Source organism: Kryptolebias marmoratus, linkage group LG23 (assembly GCF_001649575.2).
Source record: "Kryptolebias marmoratus isolate JLee-2015 linkage group LG23, ASM164957v2, whole genome shotgun sequence".
In the NCBI taxonomy this organism is placed as follows: domain Eukaryota; kingdom Metazoa; phylum Chordata; class Actinopteri; order Cyprinodontiformes; family Rivulidae; genus Kryptolebias; species Kryptolebias marmoratus.
The window spans coordinates 13,845,218-13,857,959 of NC_051452.1; the positions used below are offsets into that span (position 1 = coordinate 13,845,218).

The window sequence follows — 12,742 nt, forward strand, 5'->3', positions numbered from 1 at the left end:
TGACTACTTGTGAGCAGCAGTATGGTTTTATGCCAAGAAAGAGCACCATAGATGCCATTGTTGTTTTGAGGATGTTGATGGAGAAGTACAGAGAGAGTCAGAAAGAGCTTCATTGTGTTTTTGTGAAAAAGCCTATGACAGGGTGCTGAGGTAGGAGGAGCTGTGGTGTTATATGAGGAAATCTGGAGTGGCAGAGAAGTATGTTAGACTGGTACAGGACATGTATGAGGACAGCAGGACAGTGGTGAGGTGCTCTGTAGGAGTGACAGATAGCTTCAATGTGAAGCTGGGAGTGCATCAAGGATCGGCTCTGAGCCACATCTTCTTTGCTCTGGTGATGGACAGATTAACAGATGAGGTCAGGCTGGAATCCATGTGGACTATGATGTTTGCAGATGTCATTTTGATCTGTGGTGAGAACAGGGAACAGATGGAAGAGAACTTGGATAGGTAGAGGTATGCACTTGAAAGACAAGGGATAAAAGTCAGCCGTAACAAGACAGAGTGCATGTGTGTGAATGAGAGGTAGGCAGGAGGAACAGTGAGGCTACAAGGAGCAGAGGTCACAAAGGTGCAGGACTTCAAGTACTTAGGTTTGACTGTCCAGGAAAAAAGGGAGTGTGGTAAAGAGGTGAAGAAGAGAGTCCAGGCAGGATGGAGAAAAGTTTCAGGAGGGATTTGTGACAAAAGGTTGGCAGCAAAGGTCAAAGGAAAGGTTTACAGACAGTGGTGAGAGCAGCTATGTTGTATGATTTGGAGACAGTGGGACTCACAAAAAGACAGGAGACACAACTGGAAGTGGCAGAGCTGAAGATGTTGAGGTTCTTTTTGGGAGTGACAAGAATGGATAGGATTAGGAATGAGGTCATCAGAGGTACAGCACAGACTGAACAACTGGGCGATAAAGTTGGAGAGGCCAGACTGAGATGGTTTGGACATGAGCAGAAGAGGGACAGTGGATATATTGGTAGACAGATGTTAGAGATGCCGCTGCCAGAAAAAAGAAAAAGAGGTAGGCCAAAGAGGAGAAATACATATGCAGTTAGAGAAGACATAGACATAGTGTGAGTGAGGACAGAGGACACAGAAGACAGTTAGATGGAGGATGACTCGCTGTGGCGATCCCTGAAAAGGGAACAGCCGAAAGAAAAACAACAAGAAGAAAGGGAAAAATTTCCCCAAATTAAAAATAAAAACCTAAAAGAAAGGAGAGAAAAGACTAGTGTCTTCCTGAATAATCCCACCTCTGACACCAATGAAGAAGGACCAATCAGTCAGGCATTAAAAACTCCAAAACACCTTCAAAAACTGGACTTTTATTTATCAAAGATTAAAATAAAACAAAAATCAAAGTAATCAATTACAAGGCCCACAAAACTAAATCTAACCTTTCTAAAAAGATAATCTAAGAAATAGTTAACTGAACAAAGAACAAACATCGTAACTGACAGACTGACTAAACACAATGTCACAAGAGGGTAATACTAAATAACTGAAAAATACCAAATCAAGTAACCAGATAACACAAACGGGAAAACAAAAATTAACAACAAAATGACCACACAGAAAATTAAGTGACAAACAGGCCCATGGTAGTTTGATGAGTTGGCTTTTAGATTTAAAAGTCCTCAGACCCAAATTCCCTTGAGTTTTAATCTGAAATAGCTGACAGTTAATTACCGAATTAATCTAAGAAAACAAGATACATCCAACAAAGAGGGTTTTGGAGGAACACTGGGACAGAGACATACATACATACATACATACATACATACATACAGTACATAAACCAAGTTTTGGTTAAATAGGAAGATAAAAAGTAAATTAATATAAGATTACAAAAATTATTTTTGTCCAACTGTATTCAGGCCCCTGAAATGGACTTTAAAAAAATGTTCATGAAGACATGTAAAGGTTAAACATAAAACAAAGGAATAAAACAGCAGATCTCATCCAGGTGTATTACAATCATGTACACAGGTCCAGTGAAAATTTGCAGGGTTTTAGAATAGGATCAAAAGATCCCAAAATCACAAGAGCTGCTTTTTATACAGTTAAGCTGTTTGCAAACCAAACTACAAGTCATAAGGAACAGAGGGTGTGTTGGAGATCACTTTCAGCTGATACCACAGCAAATTTTAGCTCAATATCTGGAAAATTGACTGAGTTCTATGATTGCAAATGTCAATCAGTTGTCGATGTACACTAAATCATTTCTTCTGGAAAGTTTCATTGAACTCTGCTTAGTAGTCCATGAGATTTTTTGCTAACAAACAGGCAGATGAACACACACAAACAGGCCTTTTTAGCAGTGGACAATATATCAGAAGAAATCACCCTCCATAATAACATTGTTAGTTTAAAAATGAGTAAATGCAAAATTGTGAATGTTATTGATTAATTATGAATAAATGAAAATGAGGTGAGCGTATAATTATTACCAATGTATGGCTGAGGCCAACAACATTGCTGTTCTACATTGGGATACTTCCTTTTGAATGGAACTTAAAATAGCTAATTGACCATAGGAATAAAAAAAAAAAAACGGAAATTAAATCAATTTGATTGTGGCAGTAACTGAGAGTCAACCCCATCATCTATTCCAAGTTTAAGGAAATCGTTCAAAATTTGATTTTTAGAAATGCTCAGTAAGCCTTTTCTGAACATATTTGTTACTTACTTTTAAAAAAGGTGTTTTTAAAGCTCAGGACTTGGTGAATTCTCAGAAGCAGGTCAAGGATCAGATACTAACACAGGTGCAAGTTCTGGTTCAGGTACAAATTTTGGCACAAGTTTTCGTATGTATTTGGTTTCAGGTCTTGATGGTATATTCAGGATAAGGCACAAATTCAGGTTAAACTGTTGACTTTAATTCAGATTCTGTTTCGGGTTCCAACTGAAGAAAAGGACCTGCTTTCAGTTCTGGTTTAGATACAGTTTAATGTTCAGGTTTTGATGCAGATTTGGATTTAGTTGTTGATACAAGTTCAGATTTTGATACAGGTTGAGTTTCAGGTACTAATCCAAGAACAGGTCCTGGTATGATTTTGATACAGAGTCTGGTTCAGGTCCTGACATAGGTTCTGGTTCATGTACAGATTCAGATTCAGGTTCTGATATCGATTTAGGTTCAACCGTTTGTATGAATTCAGATTCTGATAAAGATTCTGTTTCAGGTACCAACTCAAAAACAGGTCCTGGTTTGAGTTCTGGTTCAGGCACAGATCCTGGTTCAGGTCTTGATACAGATTCAACTGAAGGTCCTAGTATTGGCCCTGGTTCACAAACTGATTCAGATTCCTGTTCTGATACAGATTCAGTACCAGGTGACAGTTCAAATACAGGTTCTTGTATGGGTTCTGGTTCAGATACATATTCTGTTTCTGGTTTTGATACAGATACAGGTGCAGGTTCTGCTACGAGTTTAACTTCTGATACATACACAGGTGCAGTTCCTTGTATGGATTCTGGTTCAGATTCTGGTACAGATTCAATTTCAGGTACCAAGTCAAGAATAGTTCCTGCTATGGGTTCAGATTCAGATTTACCTGTAGGTCCTGGTATAGGTTCTGCTTTAGATACAGATTCAAGTTCAGATTTTGATGGAGATTCAGGTTCAGCTGTTGTTACAAGTCCAGATTCTGTTTCAGGAACCAGTTCTGGTTCAAGCATAGACTCCGGTTCAGGTTTTGATACAGGTTCAACTGCAGGTTCTAGTATGGGTCCTGGTTCTTGAACTGATTCAGATTCAACTTCTGATACAGATTCAGTTTCAGGTGCCAATTCAAAATTAGGCCCTGGTATGAGTTCTGGTTCAAGTTTTGACACAGATTCGTGTGCAGGTTCTGCTATGGGTTTAGCCTCTGAAAATACACATGCAGATCCTTGTATGGATTCTGATTTAAGTATAGATTTAGGTTCAGATTCTAATATAGATTCAGTTTCAGGTACCAAGTCAAGAAGAGGTGCTGCTATATATTTAGGTTCAGGTACAGATTTACCCGCAGGTCCTGGTATGAATCCTGCTTCAAGTACAGATTCAGGTTCAGGTTTTGATACAGATTCTGTTTCAGGTACCAATTTATGAACAAATCCCGATATGACTTCTGGGTCAAAAACAGTTCCTGGTATGAGTTCAGGTTCAGGCACAGATTCTGGTTCAGGTTTTGATACAGATTCAGGTGCAGGTTCCAGGGCAGGACTTGGAATGGATTCTGGTTCAGGTATTGAATCAGGTTCAGATTCTAATACAGATTCAGTTTGAGGTACCAAGTCAAGAAGAGGTGCTACTACATGTTTAGGTTCAGGTACAGATTTACCTGCAGGTCCTGGTATGGATCCTGCTTCAAAAACAGATTCAGGTTCAGGTTTTGATACAGATTTAAGTTCAACTGCAGGTTCTAGTGTGGGTCCTGGTTCTTGAACTGATTCAGATTCAGTTTCAGGTACCAAGTCAAGAAGAGGTGCTGCTATATGTTTAGGTTCAGGTACAGATTTACCCACAGGTCCTGGTATGGATCCTGCTTTAAGTACAGATTCAGGTTCAGGTTTAACCGCTGGTACAAGTTCAGATTCTGATACAGATTCTGTTTCAGGTACCAATTTATGAACAAATCCTGATATGGCTTCTGGGTCAAAAACAGGTCTTGGTATGAGTTCTGGTTCATGCACAGATGCAGGTTCAGATCTTGATACAGAGTCAGCTGCAGGCCCTAGTATGGGTTCTGGTTCAGTTACAGATTCTGGTTCAGAATTGCATACAGAATGAGGTACAGCTTCAAGGGCAGGTCCTGGTATCGAATCTGGTTCAAGTAAAGATTGTGGTTCTGGTTTTGATACATATTGAGGTGGGGGTTCTGCATTGGATTCTGGTTCAGGTACAGAATCAGGTTCAGATTCTGATACAGATTCAGTTTCAGATACCAAGTTAATAAAAGCTCCTGCTATAGGTTCTGGTCCAGATACAGATTTACCTGCAGGTCCTGATATTTGTACAGATTCAGACTCAGATTTTGATACAGATTCAGTTTCAAGTGCCAATTCAAGAACAGGTCTTTGTATGGGGTCTAGTTCAGATTTTAATGCAGAGTGAGGTGCAGGTCTTTGTATGGGGTCTGGTTCAGGTCTTGATACAGATTCAAGCACATGTCTTGGAATGAGTTTAGGTTCACATATGGTTTCATGTTCAGCTCCTGAGAAAGGTTCAGATCCTTGTATGGATTCAGTTTCAGATATAGTCCCATATTCAGGCTGTAATAAAGGTTCATGTTCTGGTATGAGTTTTGGTCCAGGCACAACTTCAGATTCAGGCGAGTCTGGTCTCTGAGGTTTGCTAGAAAAATATAACACAAATTACTTAGGAACATTTTTTAGATGAACAGTATTTGCAGCAAAGTCTCTTAAATTGTAAACAACAAATCTCAAGGGATGTATATAGACATAGCAGAGAGTATAAATTTATACACAACTACAAAAAATATATATTATTTGAGTGTATCAAGATATTTATGGATAAAAATCAAACATCTAATGATAACTAATATCAAAATAACCAAAATCAAAAAGAAAAGAAGTACCAGAAAGAGCAACACCAAGTCAGACATGTTGAGATGGAATTGCAGGATGACGTATGTGTGGAATGCTTTTCTGCCCTGTAACATAACACAAAAAAACAGAATATGAATAACAATAATGCAGAATCAAAGTGACAAACTCTTATACAGAGAAAATGTGAGGACGAGATTATTGTCTCACCTTTGAGCTTTGATTTGTTTCCTTTGTTCCTTGAGCAAAGGCGCGCTCTCATCTGCATTTTCCCACTGATCCATTGTGGTGAATTTACATCCACATCAGCTCACACACATTTTGTACCTTCATCTGCAGAGGAAACACAAACTGTTTATTTGGACAACATAGGAGGAGAAAGTACAGCTGGGAGGAGAAAGAGAATTGTGAAGTCCGGAATAAAATGTAAGACTGGGGAAAAAATTGAGCAAGTGTTAATCTCTTCAAAACAGTCAAATTGGAAAGAGCAAAGAAGTATGGAAATGGGTTTAGCTCACAAATACATCTTGGTGTCATCAACATAGAAGTGAAATAAAATATTGTGTTACGTCATTATAGAACTTAAGGAGAGTAGATAAATTTCTTGCTATAAACTGGATAAATCACACTTTAGCAAATGCTTAACTGTAGTCTTATCGGACTAGTTATCACCCACCGCCAAAGGCAAAAGGGCGATTATATTTTTGCCAGTGTCCGTGTGTGTCTGTGTGTCCATTTGTCTGTAGCATTAGCCGAAAAACCTCTTGAACCGCAAGACAAATTTTAATGAAACTCACTCAAAGAAATCACTGGATGTACTTCTACAACTGATCTCAACCCAATTCAAGGGTTAAGCAACTTTAGCAAACACAAAAATGGAAATAACTCAACTTTACAGATATTAAGCTGTGTGGCTGAAGCTGAGTGATCATTACCACATACTTCAAGAGCTACACAGGGGAACCACAGGGGAACCAGACAGAGCATGAAAGTGACAACAGACCAGTGAGTAAGTGGAGATGACCAGGTTTTAAAGACAGCAGGTAATTAGGGGAAGTGGGCACAGGTAAATGATTACAAAACTTGGAGCATGTGTAGATAGGTGAGGCAGGCAAAGAAGGGATTGACTGAGGACAAGAAAAAAAATGAAAGAGAGCACAGAGGACACAGAGAGCACAGGGAACAAAAAAAACAACAAACAAAACTAAACACAGGAATAACCAAAAACAACTGAAGAAACAAATGTAATACAAAATAAACTCAACCTAAACTCCAATCCTGACATGAGTCACATTTTGTGAGAATAATCACATGAAATTGTCCATAATGTCGTTTACAAGGCTTGACCAAATCAGCTACAGTATAACTCTGTCCCGATTCATCATATTTTTGTTTAAAATTTGGGCATGAAAGGCTGTGGGTGATACGTATCCTTCAAAGAATGCTAGGCCTTTATTTATACATTTTTTTTTAATTTATTGCCAACTTAATTTGCACTGATTGTCCAAAAGATTAGTACAGCAGGAGTGCAATACAGTTTCACTCACTAACTACCCTGCCTGGCCAAAAAAAAAAAAAAAAAAAGTTGTCACCTGGATTTAACTAAGCAAATATGTATGACCCTCCTATTGGATAATTACTGCATGGGCGATTAAATTTCAGCTGACAACAAGCTATTTAACCCCAACTGGTGCAATGAATTGCTTCTCATTTCTTAAACAACCATGTCAAAAGACATCCTGTGGTCATGGAAAAGATGTCAGTCTGTTTGAGAAGGGTCAAATCATTGGCATGCTTCAAGCAGAGAAAACATCTAAGGAGATTGCAGAAACTACTAAAATTGGGTTAATAACTGTTCAATGCATTGTTAAAAACTGGAAGGATAATGGGGGACCCATTGTCTTCGAGGAAGAAATGTGGCCAGAAAAAAATCCTGAATGATCGTGATCTGTGATCACTTAAACATTTGGTGAAATCAAATCGAAGAAAAACAACAGTAGAACTCCGGGTTACGTTTAATAGTAAGTAAGAGCATTTCCACACGCACAATGCAAAGGGAACTCAAGGGATTGGGACTGAACAGCTGTGTAGTCTTAAGAAAACCACTAATAAGGGAGGCTAACCAGAAAAAAAGCTTCAATTTGCCAGGGAGCATAAAGATTGGACTCTGGAGCAATGGAAGAAGGTCGTGTGGTCTGATGAGTCCAGATTTACCCTGATCCAGAGGGATGGGTGCATCAGGGTAAGAAGAGATGCAGGTGAAGTGTTGCACCCATCATGCCTAGTGCCTACTGTACAATCTTGTGGGGGCAGTGCTATGACCTGGGGTTGCTGCAGTTGGTCAGGTCTAGGTTCAGCAACAGTATGTACTCAAAGAATGAGGCCAGCTGACTACCTGAATATACTGAATGACCAGGTTATTCCATCAATGTATTTTTTTCTTCCCTGAAGGCACGGGCATATTCCAAGATGACAATGCCAGGATTCATCAGGCTCGAAGTGTGAAAGAGTGGTTCAGGGAGCATGAGACATCATTTTCACACATGGATTGGCCACCACAGAGTCCAGACCTTAACCCCATTGAGAATCTTTGGGATGTGCTGGAGAAGGCTTTGTGCAGCGGTCAGACTCTACCATCATCAATGCAAGTTCTTGGTAAAAAATTAATGCAACATTAATGGATGGAAATAAATCTTGTGTCATTGCAGAAGCGTATTGAAACAATGGCACAGCGAATGTGTGCTGTAATCAAAGTTAAAAGGCCGTCCAACAAAATATTAGTGTGTAACATTTTTTTGGTGGCAACTTTCTTTTGGACAGGCAGTGTATATGAGTGTTGCTGAGCTCATTTTATTATAAGAAACAGGGAAAAATAGGATACACTGTAAAGCTGAAATAATCTTCAACATTATTTGACTTGTTTAAGGACAATGATTGTCTAATAAAAGGAAGACTGGTGTTTCTTAGCCACAGAAAAAAAATTGACACACAGAGGAGCAACACCATATACAGTGCCTTGCAGATGTATAGACCTCCTTGGATGTTTTCTGCTTTTATTGTCATAAATCTGTCACCAATTAAATAAAAATATTTGATGTAAAACAGGTGAATATTCACCGTCCTACTTCCATTCAGAGAAAAGATTATTGAAAATTGCAAGCCAGGGGATGGATATAAAAGGATTTCCAAGGACCAAAACATCCCGAGGAGTTCTGGTAAATTCATCATCAATACGAAGAGCAACTACTACTATGCAGCTACTTGTTTTAAATCAAATATTTTTATTTAATTGTATACTTTTACCCTGTTGAAATTTAGTTTCACTTTGACACTGAAGTTTTTTTTGTATATCCTTTGTAAAGAGGGCCATTTTATAGTGATCATGACTGATTTACGACAGCAATAAAAGCAGAAAACATCAAAGGGGTGAATACTTTTGCAAGGCACCTTACACACCTGCCCATGTAGCAGCAAGCAAATAGTTTGCCAGTTTTTAAAAGGGTGCATCATGCATAGTTTATGCTGATCAGTTTTTTTGCCGCACAGATGGTGTCACACATAAAACCTGAGATCACATGATCTATTGTGTGAGGGGGTGGAGGTGTTTCTGCTAGTCATGTGCCTTTCAGTTTGTGTAAGCAGTCATGTGCTGTTGAGCAGGCACCTGGCAAAACAGGAAGAGCAGCAGGGAGAGCTCCTTTCTACAGTCTTCTGTAAAACTGAGCAAAACCCAAGACGGTACAAGTATTGTGTTTACATTTGTTTATGAAAGATTTACTTCCTGTATCACTTCCTCTGGCGATGTCCCTGCATAGTAGTATTGTTTTCTCAGAAGTGGTGCGTACAGCTCAAAGAAAGAGTTCAGTGAGGAGCTGCAATAAAAGTGGGTTATTTCCTTGATCAAAGTACTACAGGAATGAATAATTTAACTAAAAATCAAACAACATTTCACTAGTAGTCTCCATTTACTTTAAAAGGTCTAATAAGAATCAGAGGAAGGCTCCTGTGTCTGACTTCAGTGTTTGTATTTCAGTCAAAATACTACACAGTTTGTTATTTGGTGACTATGAATAAAGTTTGTACTGTTTCATTCCAGTTTTTTAATAGTCCTGTAGATTTGTCTTCAAACAGCAGAGTCATGCAACTTTGGACTGAAAAAGACAACATGTTCTCCAAATATTTGAGCAGATATAAACAGAAAAGTTCCTGAAGACAAAGTTCAGTAAAGCAAAGTAAACTTACAGTTTGTTTAAACCGTCCAAAGTTAGGAGAAGAGACACTGTCACACTCGACGAGTGGCCGACACAGGTAAGCCGCTTCCTGGAGTGACTCAGAGCCCTGATTTATGGCAGAATAAGGAAGCACTGCGGAGCAGAAACATGTTTTAACAAGAGGAGCACGTGCTACTGGATGATTTAGCTTCAGGTGTGACAAACAGAAAAGCCTGCCATTTTTATCTGTTAGCAAAGTATCTCATGAACCACTGGACGGATTTTGATTAAACTTTCAAAAAGCGATCATTGGATGTACATCTACAACTGATTTAGTTATGGAGTCAGTCAAATCCAACATGGTCACCACAGCTAATCAAAATTAGCAAACATGAAAATAGCTATAACTCTTCCAGTTTTAAAAATATTGAGCTTGTATTTGGTGTATTCAGCTCAAATGCTAAACAATATGCAACATCTTTATTTAAAACATTGACATTACTCATTACAGTTGACACTGTCTGTCTAATAGTAAAATATGTCTTGAACCATTGGCTGGATCTTAATGAAACTCTCAGAAAATAATCATTTGATGTATATGAGGCAACTGAGGCACCTTAAAAATGAATGTACATCTTTTTATCCTCAGGTACCGAACCAGTCCCTCTCATAAAAGTGTGAAAAGTGTAATATATAATTCTTTTTTCATTTTCCCTGCAATAAATCTTTTCAAAAACTTCAGACCTAACTGTAAAACACAACAGAAAATATGCAATAATTGCCAAAGATGAGATGCAAAGTGAAATTTTTGGAATGAAGTTTTCACAACCTCAACTAGGTGAATAATTGATAACACTGATTTTTATGCATTGTCATTTTTGGAGCAATGTGGGTTTATTCAATAAACTTTTACATTTCACCCTCAGATCCCAAAATGGTCCCTCTCATAAAAGTATATAGTATATCTACCTATCTATCTATCTATCTATCTATCTATCTATCTATCTATCTATCTATCTATCTATCTATCTATCTATCTATCTATCTATCTATCTATCTATCTATCTATCTATCTTCACTTTCAACCCAGGCACCACATACTTCAGCAGCACTCCCCACAAAAAGCCTTGGGGGGCACAGTCAAAAGCCGCCTCCAGCTCTACAAAACACATGCAGTAAAAACAATTATTTTTATTTGAATTTTTTTTTCAATGCTGAAACCTTCATTATTCTTTAGTTGAGACAGAAAATCATTTGGAAGCAAACAGTCGTCTGAAGGCAGCATAGCTCTGATCATATTATTTAGTAAGTTTACAGTTTACAGACACATTTTATTTGTTCCACCAGTCTGATCAAGTCAGATTCAGTCCAGTCAGACCAGATTATTGTTCAGATTATTGTATTCTGCCATTACATTATTTTCTCTGGAAGAATTGTTCACATTCTTCACAAAAAGTATTGTTAAAAATATTAAGAAGCAATTTATAAAGTACAGTAGTAAAGTTCTGCTTTTAAAACTTAAAAAATAAACAAACAAACATAAAGGTAGCTTACAAATTAAACTTTATTTTGAATTTACTTTTAATCACAAAAATATTTTATTATATTACTTTGTTTATACATATGGGTAATTAGAGCAGTGACCACCAGATGACAGTATAGTAAATTCTGTAAAAATGTGGAAAGTTAGAAACAGTATAGCAAACTTTCAATTTCAGTTTGTTTAAAATACAATTGCAAGAACTGTTTGGATCAAAACTTTATAACTGATTTCAACAGGAACAATATGTAAAAAAAATATCTTAGACAGAAACTCAAAAGTTTGCAGGATTTATTTAAATTAAAGTAATCTCAATACAAAAGAAAAAAAAATATTATAATAAAAACCTAAAAACAACTTCAAATCTTTATTATGATATAGTGCAAAAAGCAATTTTTGACTACGTAATTGTGAAGAATATTTTTATGTTAAATTTCTGTCTAAAAACCCAAGATTAAAGTCTGGTTGTGATTTGATGATTCTAACTGGATTCGAACATTCAACATAGTAATGTTCCTCTTGGAACTAGACAAAAAAGCAACATTTGGATCCTGGAATAATTCCAGCTTCTATCTTTAAAGGACTGGGAGTGGAGGAAGTTTCCAAGGAATCATGTAGAAGAGTTTCCAAAAGAAACAGATGAATACATGCATTTGAAAACATGTTTCTGACTGAAAGAGACAGACATGTACAGACGTAATTATCTGTTCAACAGTGAAAGGATTTCTCTGACAGGAGGAGGCTCTTCATCAAACTCAAGTGTGAAGTGAAGTGAAGTGAGATTTATTTATATAGCACTTTTCAGCTACAAGGCGATCCAAAGTGCTTTACAGCAGAAATAAAAACAGAATCCAATACAGCAAATACATAATGAAACACAAAAAAAGAAAGAAAAAACACATCAATCATGTATAATCTAAATGAAATATAGTATAATCTAAATAACATCATGAAACCAGACATATCTAAGCATGAGCTAAGACAGTCAAAATAGTAGCTAAAATAATCTAAATGAAATCATAATCAGATATAAAAATACAGAAGTAAAAACATCAATCATGTATAATCTAAATGAAATATAGGATAACCTAAGTAAAATCATGAAACTAAATATATCTAAACATAAGCTAAGACAGTCAAAATAGTAGCTAAAATAATCTAAATAAAATGATTATAAAGTTAAAGCTGAACTAAACAACAATTAGGAATCTAACAATCTAACGTTATCTAACGTGTGAGCTAAAATAAACTAAAATAAACTAAATGTACAGGAAGACTAAATAAGCTAAAACATGACAATGCTAAAACTAACGGTACCGAACTTTCTAAAAGTACACCAGGCCTGCTAGGCAGCCGACGTAAAAATTACTAACTAAGGGAGGAGGGGAGTGAGAGTGATGACTCAGAAACAGCGGAAAGTGTGTGTGTGTAGAGGTGGTGGAAGACG

At 37.2% G+C, this 12,742-nt stretch overlaps 1 protein-coding gene across 1 annotated transcript; it reads right to left on the reverse strand.

The window, feature by feature from the left end:
• Positions 1–1,296: 1,296 nt before the first annotated feature.
• On the reverse strand, positions 1,297–9,887 carry LOC108245678 (proteoglycan 4). The gene is made up of 4 exons (XM_017432780.3): positions 9,787–9,887; positions 5,755–5,877; positions 5,577–5,651; positions 1,297–5,332 (listed from the first exon to the last, which is right to left on the reverse strand). The coding sequence occupies exons 2-4, from the start codon at positions 5,826–5,828 to the stop codon at positions 3,019–3,021; spliced, it is 2,463 nt and encodes an 820-aa protein (XP_017288269.1). The 5' UTR covers positions 5,829–5,877; positions 9,787–9,887; the 3' UTR covers positions 1,297–3,018.
• Between the last annotated feature and the right edge of the window lie 2,855 nt (positions 9,888–12,742).

What these genes read in the sequence shown, in the direction of transcription:
- LOC108245678 (XM_017432780.3), bottom strand. Translation starts at nt 5,828, where the DNA reads ATGGATCAGTGGGAAAATGCAGATGAGAGCGCGCCTTTGCTCAAGGAA. An exon ending in AAACAAATCAAAGCTCAAAG is followed by an intron (nt 5,652 to 5,754) that starts GTGAGACAATAA and finishes GTTATGTTACAG; the next exon opens with GGCAGAAAAGCATTCCACAC. An exon ending in ACTTGGTGTTGCTCTTTCTG is followed by an intron (nt 5,333 to 5,576) that starts GTACTTCTTTTC and finishes ATATTTTTCTAG; the next exon opens with CAAACCTCAGAGACCAGACT.